Consider the following 16,865-nt stretch of genomic DNA (forward strand, 5'->3'; position numbering starts at 1 on the left):
TATGGCTACAGTTACGGCTATGGCTAGGGCTACAGCTATGTCTATGGCTAAGGCTATTGATATGGCTATGGCTATGGCTATATCTATGTCCATGTCTATGGCTAAGGCTATGGCTATTGCTCTGTGCATGTCTAGGGCTATGGCTCTGGCTATGACTCTGTCTAGGTCTATGGCTATGGCTATGTCTATGGCCATATTCATGGCTATGGCTATTGCTCTGGCTATGGCTGTCTATATCTATGTCTATGGCTGTCTATGGCTATGACTATGTCTATGTTCATAGCTACGACTACGGCTATGGCTACGGCTACTTCTATGACTATGGCTATGGCTATGTCTATGTCTATTTCTATGGTTATGGCTATGACTATGTCTATGGGTATGATATGGCTATGTCTTCCTGGCTATGGTTATGTGTTAGTCTATGTCTATGTCTATGTTTATTGTTATGACTATGTCTATGTCTATGGGTATGGCTATGGCTATGTCTGTCTGTCTATGGCTATGTTTACGTCTTTATCTATGTCTATAACTAGGGCTATGTCTATATCAATGTCTAAGTAGGGCTATGGCTATGGCTATGCCTATGTCTATGTCTATGTCTATGGCTAGGGCTATGTCTTAAGCTATGCCTCTGGCTATGTGTATGTCTATGTCTATGGCTATGGCTCTTTCTATGGTTATGGCTATGGTTATGGCTATGGCTTGTAATATCTAATTGCATGGCTTTGGCTATGGCTCTGGCTATGGCTATGGGTATGTCTATGGCTATGGACATGGCAATCGCAATGGCAATGGCTTTGTCTATGTGTATGGCTATGGGTATGGCTATATTTGTCTATGGCTATGGCTATGGCTATGGCTATGTCTATGGCTATGGCTATGGCTATGGTTATGTCTATGGCTATGGCTATGTCTCTGTCTATGTCAATGGATATGGCTATGGCTATGTCTGTCTATGGCTATGGCTATGGCTATTACTATGGCTATGGCTATGTCTATGGCTATGTGTAGGACTGTGGCTATGGCTAAGGCTATTCTTATGTCTATGTCTATGTCTATGTCTATTTCTATGGCTATGGCTATGTCTATGGTTATGGCTATGGCTATGTATATGGCTATGGCTATGGCTATGTCTATATTTATGTCTATGTGTATACCTATGGCTATGTCTATGCCTATGTGTATGGCTATGGCTATGTCTATGGCTATGGCCATGGCTGAGTCTAAGGCTATGGGTGTCTATGGATATGGATGTGTCAATGTCTATGTCTATGGCTATGGCTATGGCTATGGCCATCTCTATAGCTATGGCTATGGCTCTGTCTATGGCTACGGCTATGGCTATGGCTATGTCTGTCCATGGCTATGTCTATGGCAATTGCTATGTCTTTTTCTACTGCTACAGCGATGGTTACGTCTATGGAAATGGCTAGAGCTACAGCTATGGCTATGACAATGTCTAGGGCTATGGCTATGGCTATGTTTATGTCTATGGCTATGGCTATGTCTATAGCTATGTATAACATGGCTATGGCTATGGCTTTGTCTATGTCTATGTCTCTGTCTATGGCTGTGGCTGTGTCCATATTTATGTCTATGGCTACGGCTACGACTACATCTATGGCTACGGCTACAGCTAGGGCTATAGCTATGGCTATGGCTATATCTATGGCTATGGATATGGTCATGTCTATGGCTAGAGGTATGGCTTTATATATATCTATGTCTATGTCTATGGCTATGGCGATGTCTATGACTACGGCTACAGCTACGGCTACAGCTACATCATATGGCTATGGCTATGTCTATGGCTATGGCTACAGCTACGGCTATGGCTACAGCTACATCATATGGCTATGGCTATGGCTATGGCTATGGCTAAGGCAACGGCTACTGCTACATCTATGGCTATGGCTACGGCCACATCAATGGCTATGGCTATGGCTATGGCTATGGCTATGTCTATATCTATGGCTATTTCTATAGGTATGTCTATGTCTCTGGCTATGGCTATGGCTATTTCTATGTCAATGGCTATGGCTATGTCTATGGCTATGGCTATGGCTATGTCTATGTCTATGGCTCTGTGACTGTGGCTATGGCTATGGCTCTGTCTATGTCTATGGCTATGGCTATGGCTATGTCTATGTCTATGGGTATGGCTACTGCTATGGCTATGGCTACAGCTATGACTATGGCTGAGTCTACGTCTCTGGCTATGGCTATGGCTATGTCTATGTCTATAGCCATGGCCATGGCCATGTCCATCTCTATGTTTATGTCTATGTCTATGGCTGGCTATGGCTATGGCTATGGCAATGTCTATGGTTACGGCTATGGCTACGTCAATGGTTATGGATATGGCTATGGCTATGGCTATGTCTATGTCTATGGCTACGTCTATGTCTCATTCTATGGCTATGGCTATGGCTATGGCTATAGCTCTGTCTATATATATGGCTATGTCTATGTCTATGGCTATGTCTATGTCTATGTGTAGGGCTATGTCTATGTCTATGTCTATGTCTATGGCTATGGCTAAGATGCTATGACAATGACTATGGTTATGATTATGGCTATGTCTATGGCTATGGCTATGGCTATGGCTATGGCTCTGTCTAAGGCTATGGCTATGTCTATGTCTTCAGCTATGGCTATGGCTATGTCTATGGCTATGGCTATGGTTATGTCTATGGCTATGACTATGGCTATGGCTATGTCTATAGCCATGGACAAGTCCATGTCCATGTCTATGTTTATGGCTATGGCTATGGGTATGGTTACGTCCACGTCCACGTCCACGTCCACGGCTACGGCTATGGCTTCTGCAACGGCGATGGCGATGGCAACGGCGACGGCTACAGCTACGGCTACGGCTACGTCTAAGGTAATGGCTTTGGGTATGTCTATGTCAATGGCTATGGCTATGCTTATGGCTATGTCTATGTCTATTGGTATGGCTAGGGCTATATCTATGTTTGGCTATGGCTATGGCTATGGCTATGTCTTATTCTATGTCTATGTCTATGTGTATGTCTATGGCTATGTCTATGTCTGACTATGTCTATGTCTATGTCTATGGCTATGAATATGTCTATGTCTATGGCTCTGGCTATGGATATGTCTTTGGCTATCTCTATGTCCATGTCTATGTCTATATCTATGTCTAGCTATTGCTATGGCTAAGGCTATGTCTTTGGCTATGGCTATGGCTACAGCTAAAGCTACGGTCATGGCTAAGTTTACGGCTATATCTATGGCTATGGCTATGTCTATGGCTATGGCTATGGATATGGCTCTTGCTATAGCTATGGCTATGTCTATGTCTATGGCTATATCTGTCTATGTCTATGGCTATGGGTATAGCTATGGCTATGTCTATGTCTATGTCTATGCCTATAGCTATGGCCATGGCTCTGTTTATGTCTATGGCTATGGCTCTGGCTAAGTCTATGGCAATATTTATGTCAATGGCTATGGCTATGTCTATGGCAATGTCCATGTTAATGGCAGTGGCTATGGCTTTGGCTATGGCTAGGGCTTTCTATAGCTATGTCTATGGCTATGGCTATGGCTATGTATACCAAGGCTATTGCTATGGCTATGTCTATGGCTATGTCTATGTGTATGTCTATGGTTATGGCTATGGCTCTGTCTATGGGTATGTCTATGGCTATGGTTATGTCTATGTCTATGTTTATGGCTTTGGCTTTGGCTATGGCTATGGCTATCATTATGGCAATGTCTATGGCTATGGCTATGGCTATGTCTATATCTATGGCTATAGCTATGGCTATGTATACCATGGCTATGTATATGTCTATGTCTATGTCTATGGCTCTGGCTATGTCTATGTCTATGGCTCTGGCTATGGCTATGGCTATGACTACGTCTATGTCTAAATCTATGGCTATGTCTATGGCTGTGTCTATGTCTATGGATATGGCTCTGGCTATGTCTGGCTATGGCTATGGCTACGGCTATCTCTATGACTGTCTATGTCTATATCTATGTCTGGCTATGGCTCTGATTAAGGCTATGTCTTTGGCTATGGCTCAGTTTATGGCTATATCTATGGCTATGGCTATGGCTAGGGCGACTGCTACTGCTACGGCTATGGCTACAGCTATGGCTATATCTATGGCTATGGCTATGGATATGGCTATGGCTAAGGCTATGGCTATGTTTATGTCTATGGCTATATCTATGTCTATGTCTATGGCTATGGGCATAGCTATGTCTATGTCTATGTCTATGGCTATAGCTATGGCCTAGGCTATGTTCATTTCTATGGCTACGGCTATGACTATGTCTATGGCAATGTCTATGTCAATGGCTATGACTATGTCTATAGCAAGGTCTATGTCAATGGCTATGGCTATGGCTTCGGCTATGGCTATGGCTTTCTATATCTATGTCTATGTCTATGGCTATGGCTATGGCAATGTGTATGGCTATGGCTATGGCTATGTATACCATGGCTATTGCTATGGCTATGTCTGTGGCTATGGCTATGTCTATGTGTATGTCTGTGGTTATGGCTATGGCTATAGGTATGGGTATGTGTATGGCTATGGTTATGCCTATGTCTATGTCTATGGCTTAAGCTTTGGCTATGGCTATGGCTATGACTATGGCAATCTCATTGCTCTGGCTATGGTTATGGCTATGTCTATGTGTTTGGCTATGGCTAAGTATACCATGGCTATGTATATGTCTATGTCTATGTCTATGGCTGTGGCTATGTCTATATATATGGCTACGGCTTCGTGTAGGGCTACGGCTATGGTTACTGCTACAGCTAGGGCTATAGCTATGTCTATGGCTATGGCTATGGCTATGGCCATGTCTATGGCTATGGCTATGGCTATGTCTATGTCTATGGCTATGGCTACGGCTATGTCTATGACTACGGCTACAGCTACAGCTAGAGCTATGGCTACATCATATGGCTATGGCTATGGCTACAGCTACGGCTACGGGTACACATATGGCTATGGCTATGGCTATGTCAATGGCTATGGCTAAGGCTATGTGTTTGGCTATGGCTATGGCTATGACTATGGCTATAGCTCTGGCTATGTGCATGTCTATGGCTATGGCTATGGCTTGGGCTATAGCTCTGTCTATATCTATGGCTATGTCTATGTCTATGGCTATGTCTATGTCTATCTGTAGGGCTATGTCTATGCCTAGGGCTATGGATATGGCTATGTCTATGGCTTTGACTATGGCTATGGCTAAGGATATGGCTATGTCTTTGTCTATGTGTATTTCTATTTCTATAGCTATGTCTATGGCTCTGGCTATGGCTATGTACATGTCTATGGCTATGTCTATGGCTATGTCTATGTCTATGTGAATGGCTATGGTTATGGCTATGTCAATAGCTATGGCTATGTCTATGGCTCTGGCTGTCTATGGCTATGGCTATGTCTATGGCTATGGCTATGTCTCTGGCTAAGGCTATGTCTCTGACTATGGCTATGGCTATGGCTATGGGTATGTCTATGGCTAAGGCTATGTCTATGGGTATGGCTATGACTATGGGTATGGCTATGTATCTGGCTATGGCTATGGCTATGGCTATGTCTATGTCTATTTCTATGGCTATGGCTACGTGTATGGCTATGGTTATGTCTATGGCTATGGCTATGGCTATGGCTATGGCTATGGCTATGTCTATGTCTATGGCTCTGTCGATGGTTATGGATATGTCTATGGCTATGGAAATGGCTATGTCTATGTCTATGTCTATGTGTATGGCTATGGTTATGGCTATGTCAATAGCTATGGCTATGTCTATGGCTATGGCTGTCTATGGCTATGGCTATGTCTATGGCTATGGTTATGTCTCTGGCTAAGGCTATGTCTCTGACTATGGCTATGGCTATGGCTATAACTATGGCTAAGGCTATGTCTATGGGTATGGCTATAACTATGGCTATGGCTATGGATCTGGCTATGGCTATGGCTATGGCTATGTTTATGTCTATTTCTATGGCTATGTGTATGGCTATGGCTATGGCTATGGCTATGGCTATGTCTCTGGCTATGGCTATGGCTATGTCTATAGCTATAACTATGGTTATGGCTATGGCTATGTTATGGCTATGAATATGGCTATGGCTATGTCTATGGCTATGGGTATGGCTATGTCTATGGCTCAGTCTATGTCTAAATCTATTGCTATGTCTATGGCTATGTCTAAGTGTATGTCTATGGCTATGGCTATGGCTATGTCTATGTCTATGTCTATAGCTAATGCTATATCTGGCTATGGCTATGGCTATGGCTATGGCTATGGCTATGTCTCTGGCTATGGCTATGGCTATGTCTATAGCTATAACTATGGTTATGGCTATGGCTATGTTTATGGCTATGAATATGGCTATGGCTATGTCTATGGCTATTGGTATGGCTATGTCTATGGCTCAGTCTATGTCTAAATCTATTGCTATGTCTATGGCTATGTCTAAGTTTATGTCTATGGCTATGGCTATGGCTATGTCTATGTCTATGTCTATAGCTAATGCTATATCTGGCTATGGCTATGGCTATATCTATGTCTATGTTTATGTCTGGCTATGGATATGGCTATAGCTAAGGCTATGGCTATGTGGTTATGGCTATGGCTATGGCTATGGCTATGGCTATGGCTATGGATATGGCTATATCTATGTCTATGTCAATGTGGCTATGGTTATGGTTATGGCTATGACTATGGCTATGGCTATGGCAATGACAATGGCTATGTCTATGACTATGGATATGGCTATGGCAATGTCTATGGCTATGGCTATGGCTATGTCTATGTCTATGGCTATGGCAATGGCTATGGCTATATATATATCTATGGCTATGGCTATGGCTATGTCTATTGCTATGTCTATGGCTATGTCTAGGGCTGTGGCTATGGCTAAGGCTTTGTCTATGGCTATGGCTATGTCTATGTCTATGTCTATGGCTATGGCAAATGCTATGTCTATGTGGCTATGGCTATGGCTATGAATATGACTATTGCTATGGCTATTACTATGGCTTTGGCTGTGGCTATGGCTATGGCTATGGCTATGTCAACAGCTATGACTACGACTATGGCTATGTCTATTGCTATGGCTATGGCTATGGCTCTGTCTCTGTCTATGACTATGGTTATGGCTATGTCTATGTCTGTCTCTGGTTATGGCTATGGCTATATTTATGTCTATGTCTATTTCTATTGTTATGGCTATGGCTATGGCTATGTCTATGTCTATGGCTATGGCTATATCTGTCTATGGTTATGGCTATGGCTATGTCTATGTTAATGGCTATGGCTACGGCTATGTCTATGTCTATGTCTATGGCTATGGCTATGACTATTTCTATGATTATGGCTATGGCTTGTCAAATCTGTCTATGGCTATGGCTGTCTATGTCTATGGCTATGGCTATGTCTATCGCTATGGCTATGGCTATGGCTATGTCTATGTCAATGGCTCTGTAGATGGTTATGGATATGTCTATGACTATGGAAATGGCTATGTCTATGTCTATGGCTATGTCTATATCTATGGCTATGGCTCTGTCTATGGCTATGGCTTTGTCTATATGGCTATGGGTATGGCTATGGCTATGTCTCTGGCTATGGCTATGGCTATGTCTATAGCTATGACTATGGTTATGACTATGGCTATGTTTATGGCTATGAATATGGCTATGGCTATGGCTATGGCTATGGCTATGGGTATTCTATGTCTATCTATGGCTATGGCTATGGCTATGGCTATGTTTATGGCTATGTCAATGTCTAAATATATGGCTATGTCTATGGCTATGTCTATGTGTATGTCTATGTCTATGGCTATGGCTATGTCTATGTCTATGGCTATAGCTATGGCTATGTCTGGCTATGGCTATGGCTATGGCTATATCTATGTCTATGTTTATGTTTGGCTATGGCTATGGCTATGGCTAAGGCTATGGCTATATGGTTATGTCTATGGCTATGGCTCTGGCTACTGCTATGGCTACAGCTATAGCTATGGACATGGCTATATCTATGTCTATGACAATGTGGCTATGGTTATGGCTATGGCTATGATTATGGCTATGGCTATGGCAATGACAATGGCTATGTCTATGACTATGGATATGGCTATGGCACTGTTTATGGCTATGTCTATGTGTATGGCTATGACGATTGCTATGGCTATATCTATATCTATGGCTATGGCTATGGCTATGTCTATTGTCATGTCTATGGCTATGTCTATGGCTGTGGTTATGGCTATGGCTTTGTCTATGGCTATAGCTATGGCAATGAATATGGCTATGGCTATGGCTATGTCTCTGTCTATGTCTATGGCTATGGCTATGGTTATGTCTATGTGGCTATGGCTATGGCTATGACTATGATTATTGCTATGGCTACGGCTAGGGCTAAGTTTATGGGTATGGCTATGGCTATGTCTATGGCTTTGGCTATGGCTATGGCTGAGGCTTTGGCTATGGCTATGCCAATGTCTATGGCTATGGCTAATGGCTATGGCTATGTCTATGTCCATGGCTATGGCTTTTTATATGGCTATGGCTATGGCTATGGCTATGTCTATGGCTTGTTATGTATATGTCTCTGGCTATGGCTGTCTATGGCTATAGGTATGGCTATGTCTATGTCTATGGCTATATCTATGACTATGGCATTGGCTATGTGTATGGCTATGGCTATGGCTAATGGTAGGTCTCTGTCTATGGCTATGGCTATGGCAATGGCAATACCTGATGCTATGTCTATTGCTATGTCTATGGCTATGGCTACGGCTATGGCTATGGCTATGGCCATGGCTATGTGGCTATAGTTATGGCTCTGGCTATGTCTATATCTATGGCTCACGCTATGTCTATGTGGCTATGGCTATGGCTATAGCTATAACTATGCCTATGGCTATGGCTATGTTTATGGCTATGGCTATGGCTATGGCTATGGCTATGTCTACATCTATGGCTCTGGCTACAGTTATAGCTACGTCAATGTCTATATCTATGGCTCTGGCTATGCCTAGGGCTATGGCTATGTCAACAGCTATGACTATGGCTATGGCTATGTCTTTTGCTATGGCTATGGTTTTGGCTATGTCTCTGTCTATGGCTATGGCTATGGCTCTGGCTATCGCTATGTCTATGTCTATGTCTATGGCTATGTTGATGGCTATGGCTATGGCTATGGCTACATTTATGTCTATGTCTATGTCTTTGGTTATGGCTATGGCTATGTCTATGTCTATGGCTATGGCTATGCCTATGGCTATGGCTATGTCAACAGATAAAACTACGGCTATGGGTATGTCTATTGCTATGGCTTTGGCTATGACTATGTCTCTGTCTATGGCTATCGCTATGTCTATGGCTATGACTATGTCTATGTCTATGGCTATTTCTATGGCTATGGCTATCTCTATGGCTTGTCATATCTATGTCTATGACTATGGCTATGAGTATGTCTAGGGCAATGGCAATGGCAATGGCGATGTCAATGGCTATGGTTATGGCTATGTCTATGTCTATGGCTATGGCTATGGCTATTGGTATGGCTATGTCTCTCTATGGCTATGGCTATGTCTATGGCTATGGCTATGTCTATGGCTATGGCTATGGCTATGTCTATGTCTATGGATATGGCTATGGCTATATCTATGTCTCTAGCTATGGCTATGGCTAAGGCTATGGCTATGTCCATGTCTATGCCTATGTCTATGTCTATTTCTATGGCTATGTCTCTGTCTATGACTATGGATAGGGCTATGGCTATGTCTATGTGTATAGCTATGGCTATGGCTATGTTCATATCTATGGCTCTGGGGGTGTGTATGTCTATGGCTATGGCTATGGATATGTCTATTGCTATGTCTATGATTATGGGGTTGGCTATCTCTATGGCTATGGCTTTGGCTCTGTTTATGGTTATGGCTATGGCTATGGCATTGTCTGTCTATGGCTAGGGCTATGGCTATGTCTTTTTCTACGGCTACAGCTACGGCTACAGCTACGGCTAGGGCTACGGCTTCGGCTATGGCTATGGCATGGCTATGGCTATGGCTATGGCTATGGTTCTGGCTATGGCTATGCTTTAATCTATGTCTATGGCTATGGCTATGGCTATGTCTATGGCTATGGTTATGGATATGGCTATGGCTTTGGCTATGTCTATGGCTATGGCTTCTTTTATGATTATGGCTATGGCTATGGCTATGTCTATGTCTTTGGCTATGACTATGGCTATCTCTATGGCTAGGGCTATGGCTATGGATATGACTCTGGCTATGGCTATGTCTACGGATACGGCTACGGCTACGACTATGGCTAGAGCTATGGCTATGGCTACGTCTTTTGCTATGGCTATGGCTCTTGCATGGCTATGGCTATGGCTATGGCGCTGGCTAAATATATGTCTATTGCTATGTCTATGGCTATGGCTATGGCTATGTCTATATCTATGTCTAAGGTTATGTCTATGTGGCTATGGATATGGCTATGTGTATGTCTATGGCTATGGATATGGCTATGGCTATGACTTTGGCTATGGCTATGTCTAGGTCTATGGCTACGGCTACGGCTATGGCTATGGCTATGTGTATAGCCACGGGTATGGCTATGTCTATGGCTATGGCAATAGCTATGTCTATGTCTATGGCTATGGCAATAGCTATGTCTAAGTCTGTAGCTATGGCTATGGTTTTGTCTATATCTCTGGCTATGGTTATGGCTATGGCTATTGCTCTGTCTCTATGGCTATGTCTATGTCTATGGCTACGTCTATGGCTATGGATATGGCTATGGCTATGGCTATGGCCATGTCCATGGCCATGGCCAAGTCTATATCTATGTTTATGGCTATGGCTTAGGCTTTGGCTATGTCTATGGCTATGGCTATGTCTAATTCAATGGCTATGGCTATGGCTATGTCTATGTCTATGGCTATGGCTATGTCTATGTCTATGGGTATGGCTATGGATATGGCTATGGCTCTGTCTCTGTCTATGTCTAAGAATATATCCATGGCTATGTCTATGTATATGCCTAGGACTATGGCTATGGCTATGGCTACGTCTATGTATATGGCTCTGGCTATGGCCTCTATGTCTATGGCAATGACTATGTCTATGGCAATGGCAGTGGCTATGTCTATGTCTATGTCTGTCTATGGCTATGGCTATGGCTATGATTATGTCTCTGGTTCTGGCTCTGGCTCTGGCTACGTCTATGGCTATGTCAATGTGGCTTTGGCTATGAGGTTATTGCTATAGCTATGGCTATGGCTATGTCTACAGCTACTGCTATGGCTACGGCAATGGCTAAAACTACGGCTACGGCTATGGCTATGGCTACGTCTTTGGCGGTGGCTATGGCTATGGCTCTGGCTAGGTCTATGTCTATATCTATGGCTATGGCTATGGCTATGGCTATATCTTAATCTATGTCTATGGCTATGGCTATGGCTATGGTTCTGGCTATGTCTATGGCTTTGGCTATGGCTAAGTCTATGTCTAATGCTATGGCTATGGCTATGTCTATGTCTATGGCTATGGCTATGTCTACGGCTACAGCTACGGCTATGGCTACGGCTACAAGTACGTCTATGGCTATGACTATGTCTCTGTCTATGGCTATGGCTATGGCTATGTTTTTGGCTATGGCTAGGTCTATATCTACGGCTATTGCTATGGCTAGGGGTATGTCTATTGCTCTGGTTATAGCTATGTCTATAGCTAATGCTATGTCTATGGCTATGGCTATGGCTATAGCTTTGTCTATGGCTATGGCTATGGCAATTGCAATGGCAATGGCAATGGCTATGGCTATGTCCATGTCTATGTATATGACTATAGCTATGTCTGTCTATGGCTATGACTATGGCTATGGCTATATCTATGGCTATGACTATGTCTATGGCAATGGCAATGGCTATGTCTATGTCTATATCTGTCTATGGCTATGGCTATGGCTATGATTATGTCTCTCGTTCTGGCTCTGGCTCTGACTATGTCTATGGCTATGTCAATGTGGCTTTGGCTATGTGGTTATGGCTATGGCTATGGCTATGGCTATGTCTAAAGCTACTGCTATGGCTACGGCAATGGCTAAAACTACGGCTACGGCTATGGCTATGGCTACGTCTTTGGCGGTGGCTATGGCTATGGCTCTGGGTAGGTCTATGTCTATATCTATGGCTATGGCTATGACTATGGCTATATCTTCATCTATGGCTATGGCTATGGCTATGGCTATGGCTCTGGCTATGTCTATGGCTATGGCTATGGCTATGTCTATGTCTATGGCTATGGCTATGTCTATGTTTATAGCTATGGCTATGTCTACGGCTACAGCTACGGCTATGGCTACGGCTACAAGTACGTCTATGGCTATTGCTATGTCTCTGTCTATGGCTTTGGCTATGGCTATGTTTTTGGCTATGGCTAGGTCTATATCTACGGCTATTGCTATGGCTATGGTTATGTCTATTGCTATGGCTATAGCCATGTCTATAACTAAGGCTATGTCTATGGCTATGGCTATGGCTATGGCTTTGTCTATGGCTATGGTTATGGCAATTGCAATGGCAATGTCAATGGCTATGGCTATGTCTATGTCTATGTCTATGACCATAGCTATGTCTGTCTATGGCTATGACTATGGCTATGGCTATGTCTATGGCTATTGCTATGGCTATGGCTATGGTTATGGTTATGCTATGTTCATGGCTATGGCTATGGTTATGCTATGTTCATGGCTATGGCTCTGGCTATGTTTATGGCTCTGGCTATGGCTATATCTTTCTATTGCTATGGTTACAGTTATGGCTATGGCTCTGGCTATGTCTATGGCTATGGCTATGGCTATGTCTATGTCTTCGGCTATGGCTATGGCTATGTTTATGGCTATGGCTATGTCTATGTCTATGTCTATGGCTAGGTCTATATCTATGGATATGGCTATGTCTATGTCTAAGGCTATGGCTATGACTATGTCTATGTCTAAGGCTATGGCTATGCCTATGTCTAATGCTATGGCTATGTCTAATGCTATGGCTATGGCTATGGCTTTGGCCCTGTCTATATCTATGCCTATGGCTATGGCTATGGCTCTGTCTATATATATGGCTATGTCTATGTCTATGTCTATTGCTACGGTTATGTCTATGTCTATGTCTATGGCTATGGCTATGGCTATGTCTATGGCTCTGGCTATGACTATGTATATGGCCCTGGCTATGGCTATGGCTATGGCTATGTCAATGTCTGTCTATGCCTATGGCTATGGATATGGTTATGTCTATGACTATGTCTATGTCTAAATCTTTGGCTATGTCTATGTCTATGGCTATGTCTATGGCTAGGGCTATATCTATGTCTGGCTATGGCTATGGCTATGGCTATGGCTATGGCTAATACTACGACTAAAGCTACAGCTATGGTTATATCTATGGCTATGGCTATGGTAACGGCTACAGCTATGGCTAGGGCTACAGCTTTTTCTATGGCTAAGGCTATGGATATGGCTACGGATATGGCTATGTGCATGTTTATGGCTATGGCTATGGCTATGGCTATGTTCATGGCTCTGGCTATTCCTATGGTTATGGCTGTTTATATCTATGTCTATGGCTGTCTATGGCTATGACTATGTCTATGTCTGTGTCCGTGACTATGGCTATGGCTATGGCTATGGCTATGTCCATATCTATGTCTATATCTATGGCTATGTCTATGTCTATGTCTAAGTTGGGCTATGGCTATGGCTATGTCTATGGATATTTCTATGGATATAATTCTGTCTCTGGTTCTGGCCTTGGCTCTGGCTATGTCTATGGCTATGTCAATGTGGCTATGGTTATGGCTATGTGGCTATGGCTATGGCTAAAGCTATGGCTGTAGCTATTGAAATGGCTATGTCTACCGCTACTGCTATGGCTATGGCTAGAACTACGGCTATGGCTATGGCTATGGCTACGTCTATGGCTATGGCTATGGCTCTAGCTATGTCTAAGGCAATGGCTATGGCTATGTCTATTGCTATGGCTATGTCTACGGGTAATTCCACGGCTACGGCAACAGCTACAAGTTCGTCTATGGCTATGGCTATGGCTCTGTCTATGGCTCTGGCTATGGCTATGGCCATGTTTATGGCTATGGCTATGTCTATCTCTATGGCTATTGCTATGGCTATGTTTATGTCTATGGGTATGGCTATGGCTATGGCTATGATTATGTCTATGTCTATGGGTATGGCTATGGCTATGTCTATGTCTGGCTCTGGATATGTTTCTGTCTATAGCTATGGCTATGGCTATGTCTATGGCTATGGCTCTGTCTATGTCTGGCTATGGCTATGTCTATGTCTATGTCTATGGCTATGGCTATGGCTATGGCTATGTCTATGTCTATAGTTATGGCTACGTCCATGTATATGGCTCTGGCTATGGGTAGGGTTATGTCTATGTCTGACTATGGCTATGGCTACGGCTATGTCAATGTCTGTTTATCGCTCTGGCTATGGATATGGCTATGTATATGGCTATGGCTATGTTTATATCTATGTCTATGGCTACGGCTATAGCTATGGCTATGGCTATGGCTATGGCTTTGGCTATATCTATGTCTATGTCAATGTCTATGTCTATGTCTATGGCTATGGCTATGTCTATGTCTGGCTAAGGCTATGGCTATGGCTATGACTACGACTAAGGCTATGGCTACAGCTATATCTATGGCTATGGCTATGGCTATGGACACGGCTACAGCTACGGCTACAGCTACGGCTATGGCTAGGGCTACAGCTATGTCTATGGCTGAGGCTATGGATATGTCTACGGCTATGGCTATACCTATGTCTATGTCTATGTCTATGGCTAAGAATATGGCTATGGCTATGTGCATGTCTATGGCTATGGATATGGATATGGCTATGGCTCTGTCTATGTCTATGGCTATGGCTATGGCTATGGCTATGTTCATGGCTATGGCTATTGCTCTGGCTATGGCTGTCTATATCTGTCTATGGCTGTCTATAGCTATGACTATGTCTATGTCAGTGTCCATGGCTATGGCTATGTTTATGTATATATCTATGTCTATATATAGGGCTATGTCTATGTCTATGTCTAAGTAGGGCAATGGCTATGGCTATGCCTATGTCTATGTCTAGGTCTATGGCTATGACTATGGCTATGTCTAAGTCTATGTCTATTGCTATGGCTATTTCTATAATTATGGCTATGGCTATGGCTTGTAATATCTATGTCTATGGCTATGGCTCTGGCTATGGCTATGTCTATGTCTATGGCTATGGCAATGGCAATGGCAATGGCAATGGTTATGTCTATATGTATGGTTATGGCTATATCTGTCTATGGCTATGGCTATGTCTATGGCTATGGCTATGGCTATGGCTATGGTTATGTTTATGGCTATGGCTATGGCTATGTCTATGGCTATGGCTATGGCTATGTCTGTCTATGTCTATAGCTATGGCTATGACTATGGCTATGGCTATGGCTATGTCTATGGCTATGGCTATGGCTATGTCTAGGTCTATGTCTTTGGCTATGGCTATGGCTATTTCTATGGTTATGGCTATGGCTATGACTATGGCTTGTAATATCTATGTCTATGGCTATGGCTATGGCTATGTGTATGGCTATGGCAATGGCAATGGTTATGTCTATGTGTATGGCTTTGGCTATGGCTATATCTGTCTATGGCTATGACTATGGCTATGGCTATGTCTAAAGGTATGGCTATGGCTATGGTTATGTCTACGACTATAGCTATGACTATGTCTCTGTCTATGTCTATGGATATGGCTATATCTATGGCTATGGCTATGGTTAAGTCTGTCTCTGGCTATGGCTATGGCTATGACTATGGCTATGGCTATGGCTATGTCTAAGGCTATGGCTATGGCTATGTCTAGGGCTGTGGCTATGGCAAAGGTTATGGCTATGTCTATGTCTATTTCTATGGCTATGTTTATGGCTATGGCTTTGGCTATGTATATGGCTATTGCTTTGGCTACGGCTATGGCTATGTCTATGGCTATCTCTATGTCTATGTATATAGCTATGGCTATGTCTATGTCTATGGCTATGGCTATGTGTATGGCTATGGCTATGGCTCTGTCTATTGCTATGGCTAGCTATGTCTATGGCTATTGCTATGGCTTTGTCTATGGCTATAGCTATGGCAATGGCAATGGCAATGGCAATGGCAATGGTTATGGCTATGTCTATGTCTATGGCTATGGCTATGTCTGTCCATGGCTATGGCTATGGCAATGGCTATGTCTTTTTCTATGGCTACGGCTATGGCTACGTCTATGGATAGGGCTACAGCTACAGCTATGGCTATGGCTATGGCTATGACAATGTCTAGAGCTATGGCTATGGCTGTTTATGACTATGGCTATGGCTATGTCTATAGCTATGTAAACCATGGCTATGGCTATGGCTTTGTCTATGTCTATGTCTCTGTCTATGGCTGTGGCTGTGTCGATGTCTATATCTACGGCTACAGCTACAACTACGTCTATAACTACGGCTACAGCTATGGCTATAGCTATGGCTATGGCTATGTCTATGGCTATTGCTATGGCCATGTCTATGGCTATGGCTATGGGTATTTATATGTCTATGTCTATGTCTATGGCTATGGCTATGTCTATGGCTACGGCTACAGCTACGGCTATGGCTAAATCTACATCATATGGCTATGGCTATGGCTATGGCTATGGCTACAGCTAAGGCTACGGCTACTGCTACATCTATGGCTATGGCTACGGCCATAGCAATGGCTATGGCTATGGCTATGGCTATGGCTATGTCT

At 43.2% G+C, this 16,865-nt stretch overlaps 1 protein-coding gene across 1 annotated transcript; it reads left to right on the forward strand.

The window, feature by feature from the left end:
* The first annotated feature begins 12,379 nt into the window (after positions 1-12,379).
* Positions 12,380-13,905, forward strand: LOC137656526 (serine-rich adhesin for platelets-like). The gene is made up of 2 exons (XM_068390699.1): positions 12,380-13,281; positions 13,767-13,905. The coding sequence occupies exons 1-2, from the start codon at positions 12,380-12,382 to the stop codon at positions 13,903-13,905; spliced, it is 1,041 nt and encodes a 346-aa protein (XP_068246800.1).
* The last annotated feature ends 2,960 nt before the right edge of the window (positions 13,906-16,865 follow it).

This window comes from Palaemon carinicauda, chromosome 17 (assembly GCF_036898095.1).
Source record: "Palaemon carinicauda isolate YSFRI2023 chromosome 17, ASM3689809v2, whole genome shotgun sequence".
Classification (NCBI taxonomy): domain Eukaryota; kingdom Metazoa; phylum Arthropoda; class Malacostraca; order Decapoda; family Palaemonidae; genus Palaemon; species Palaemon carinicauda.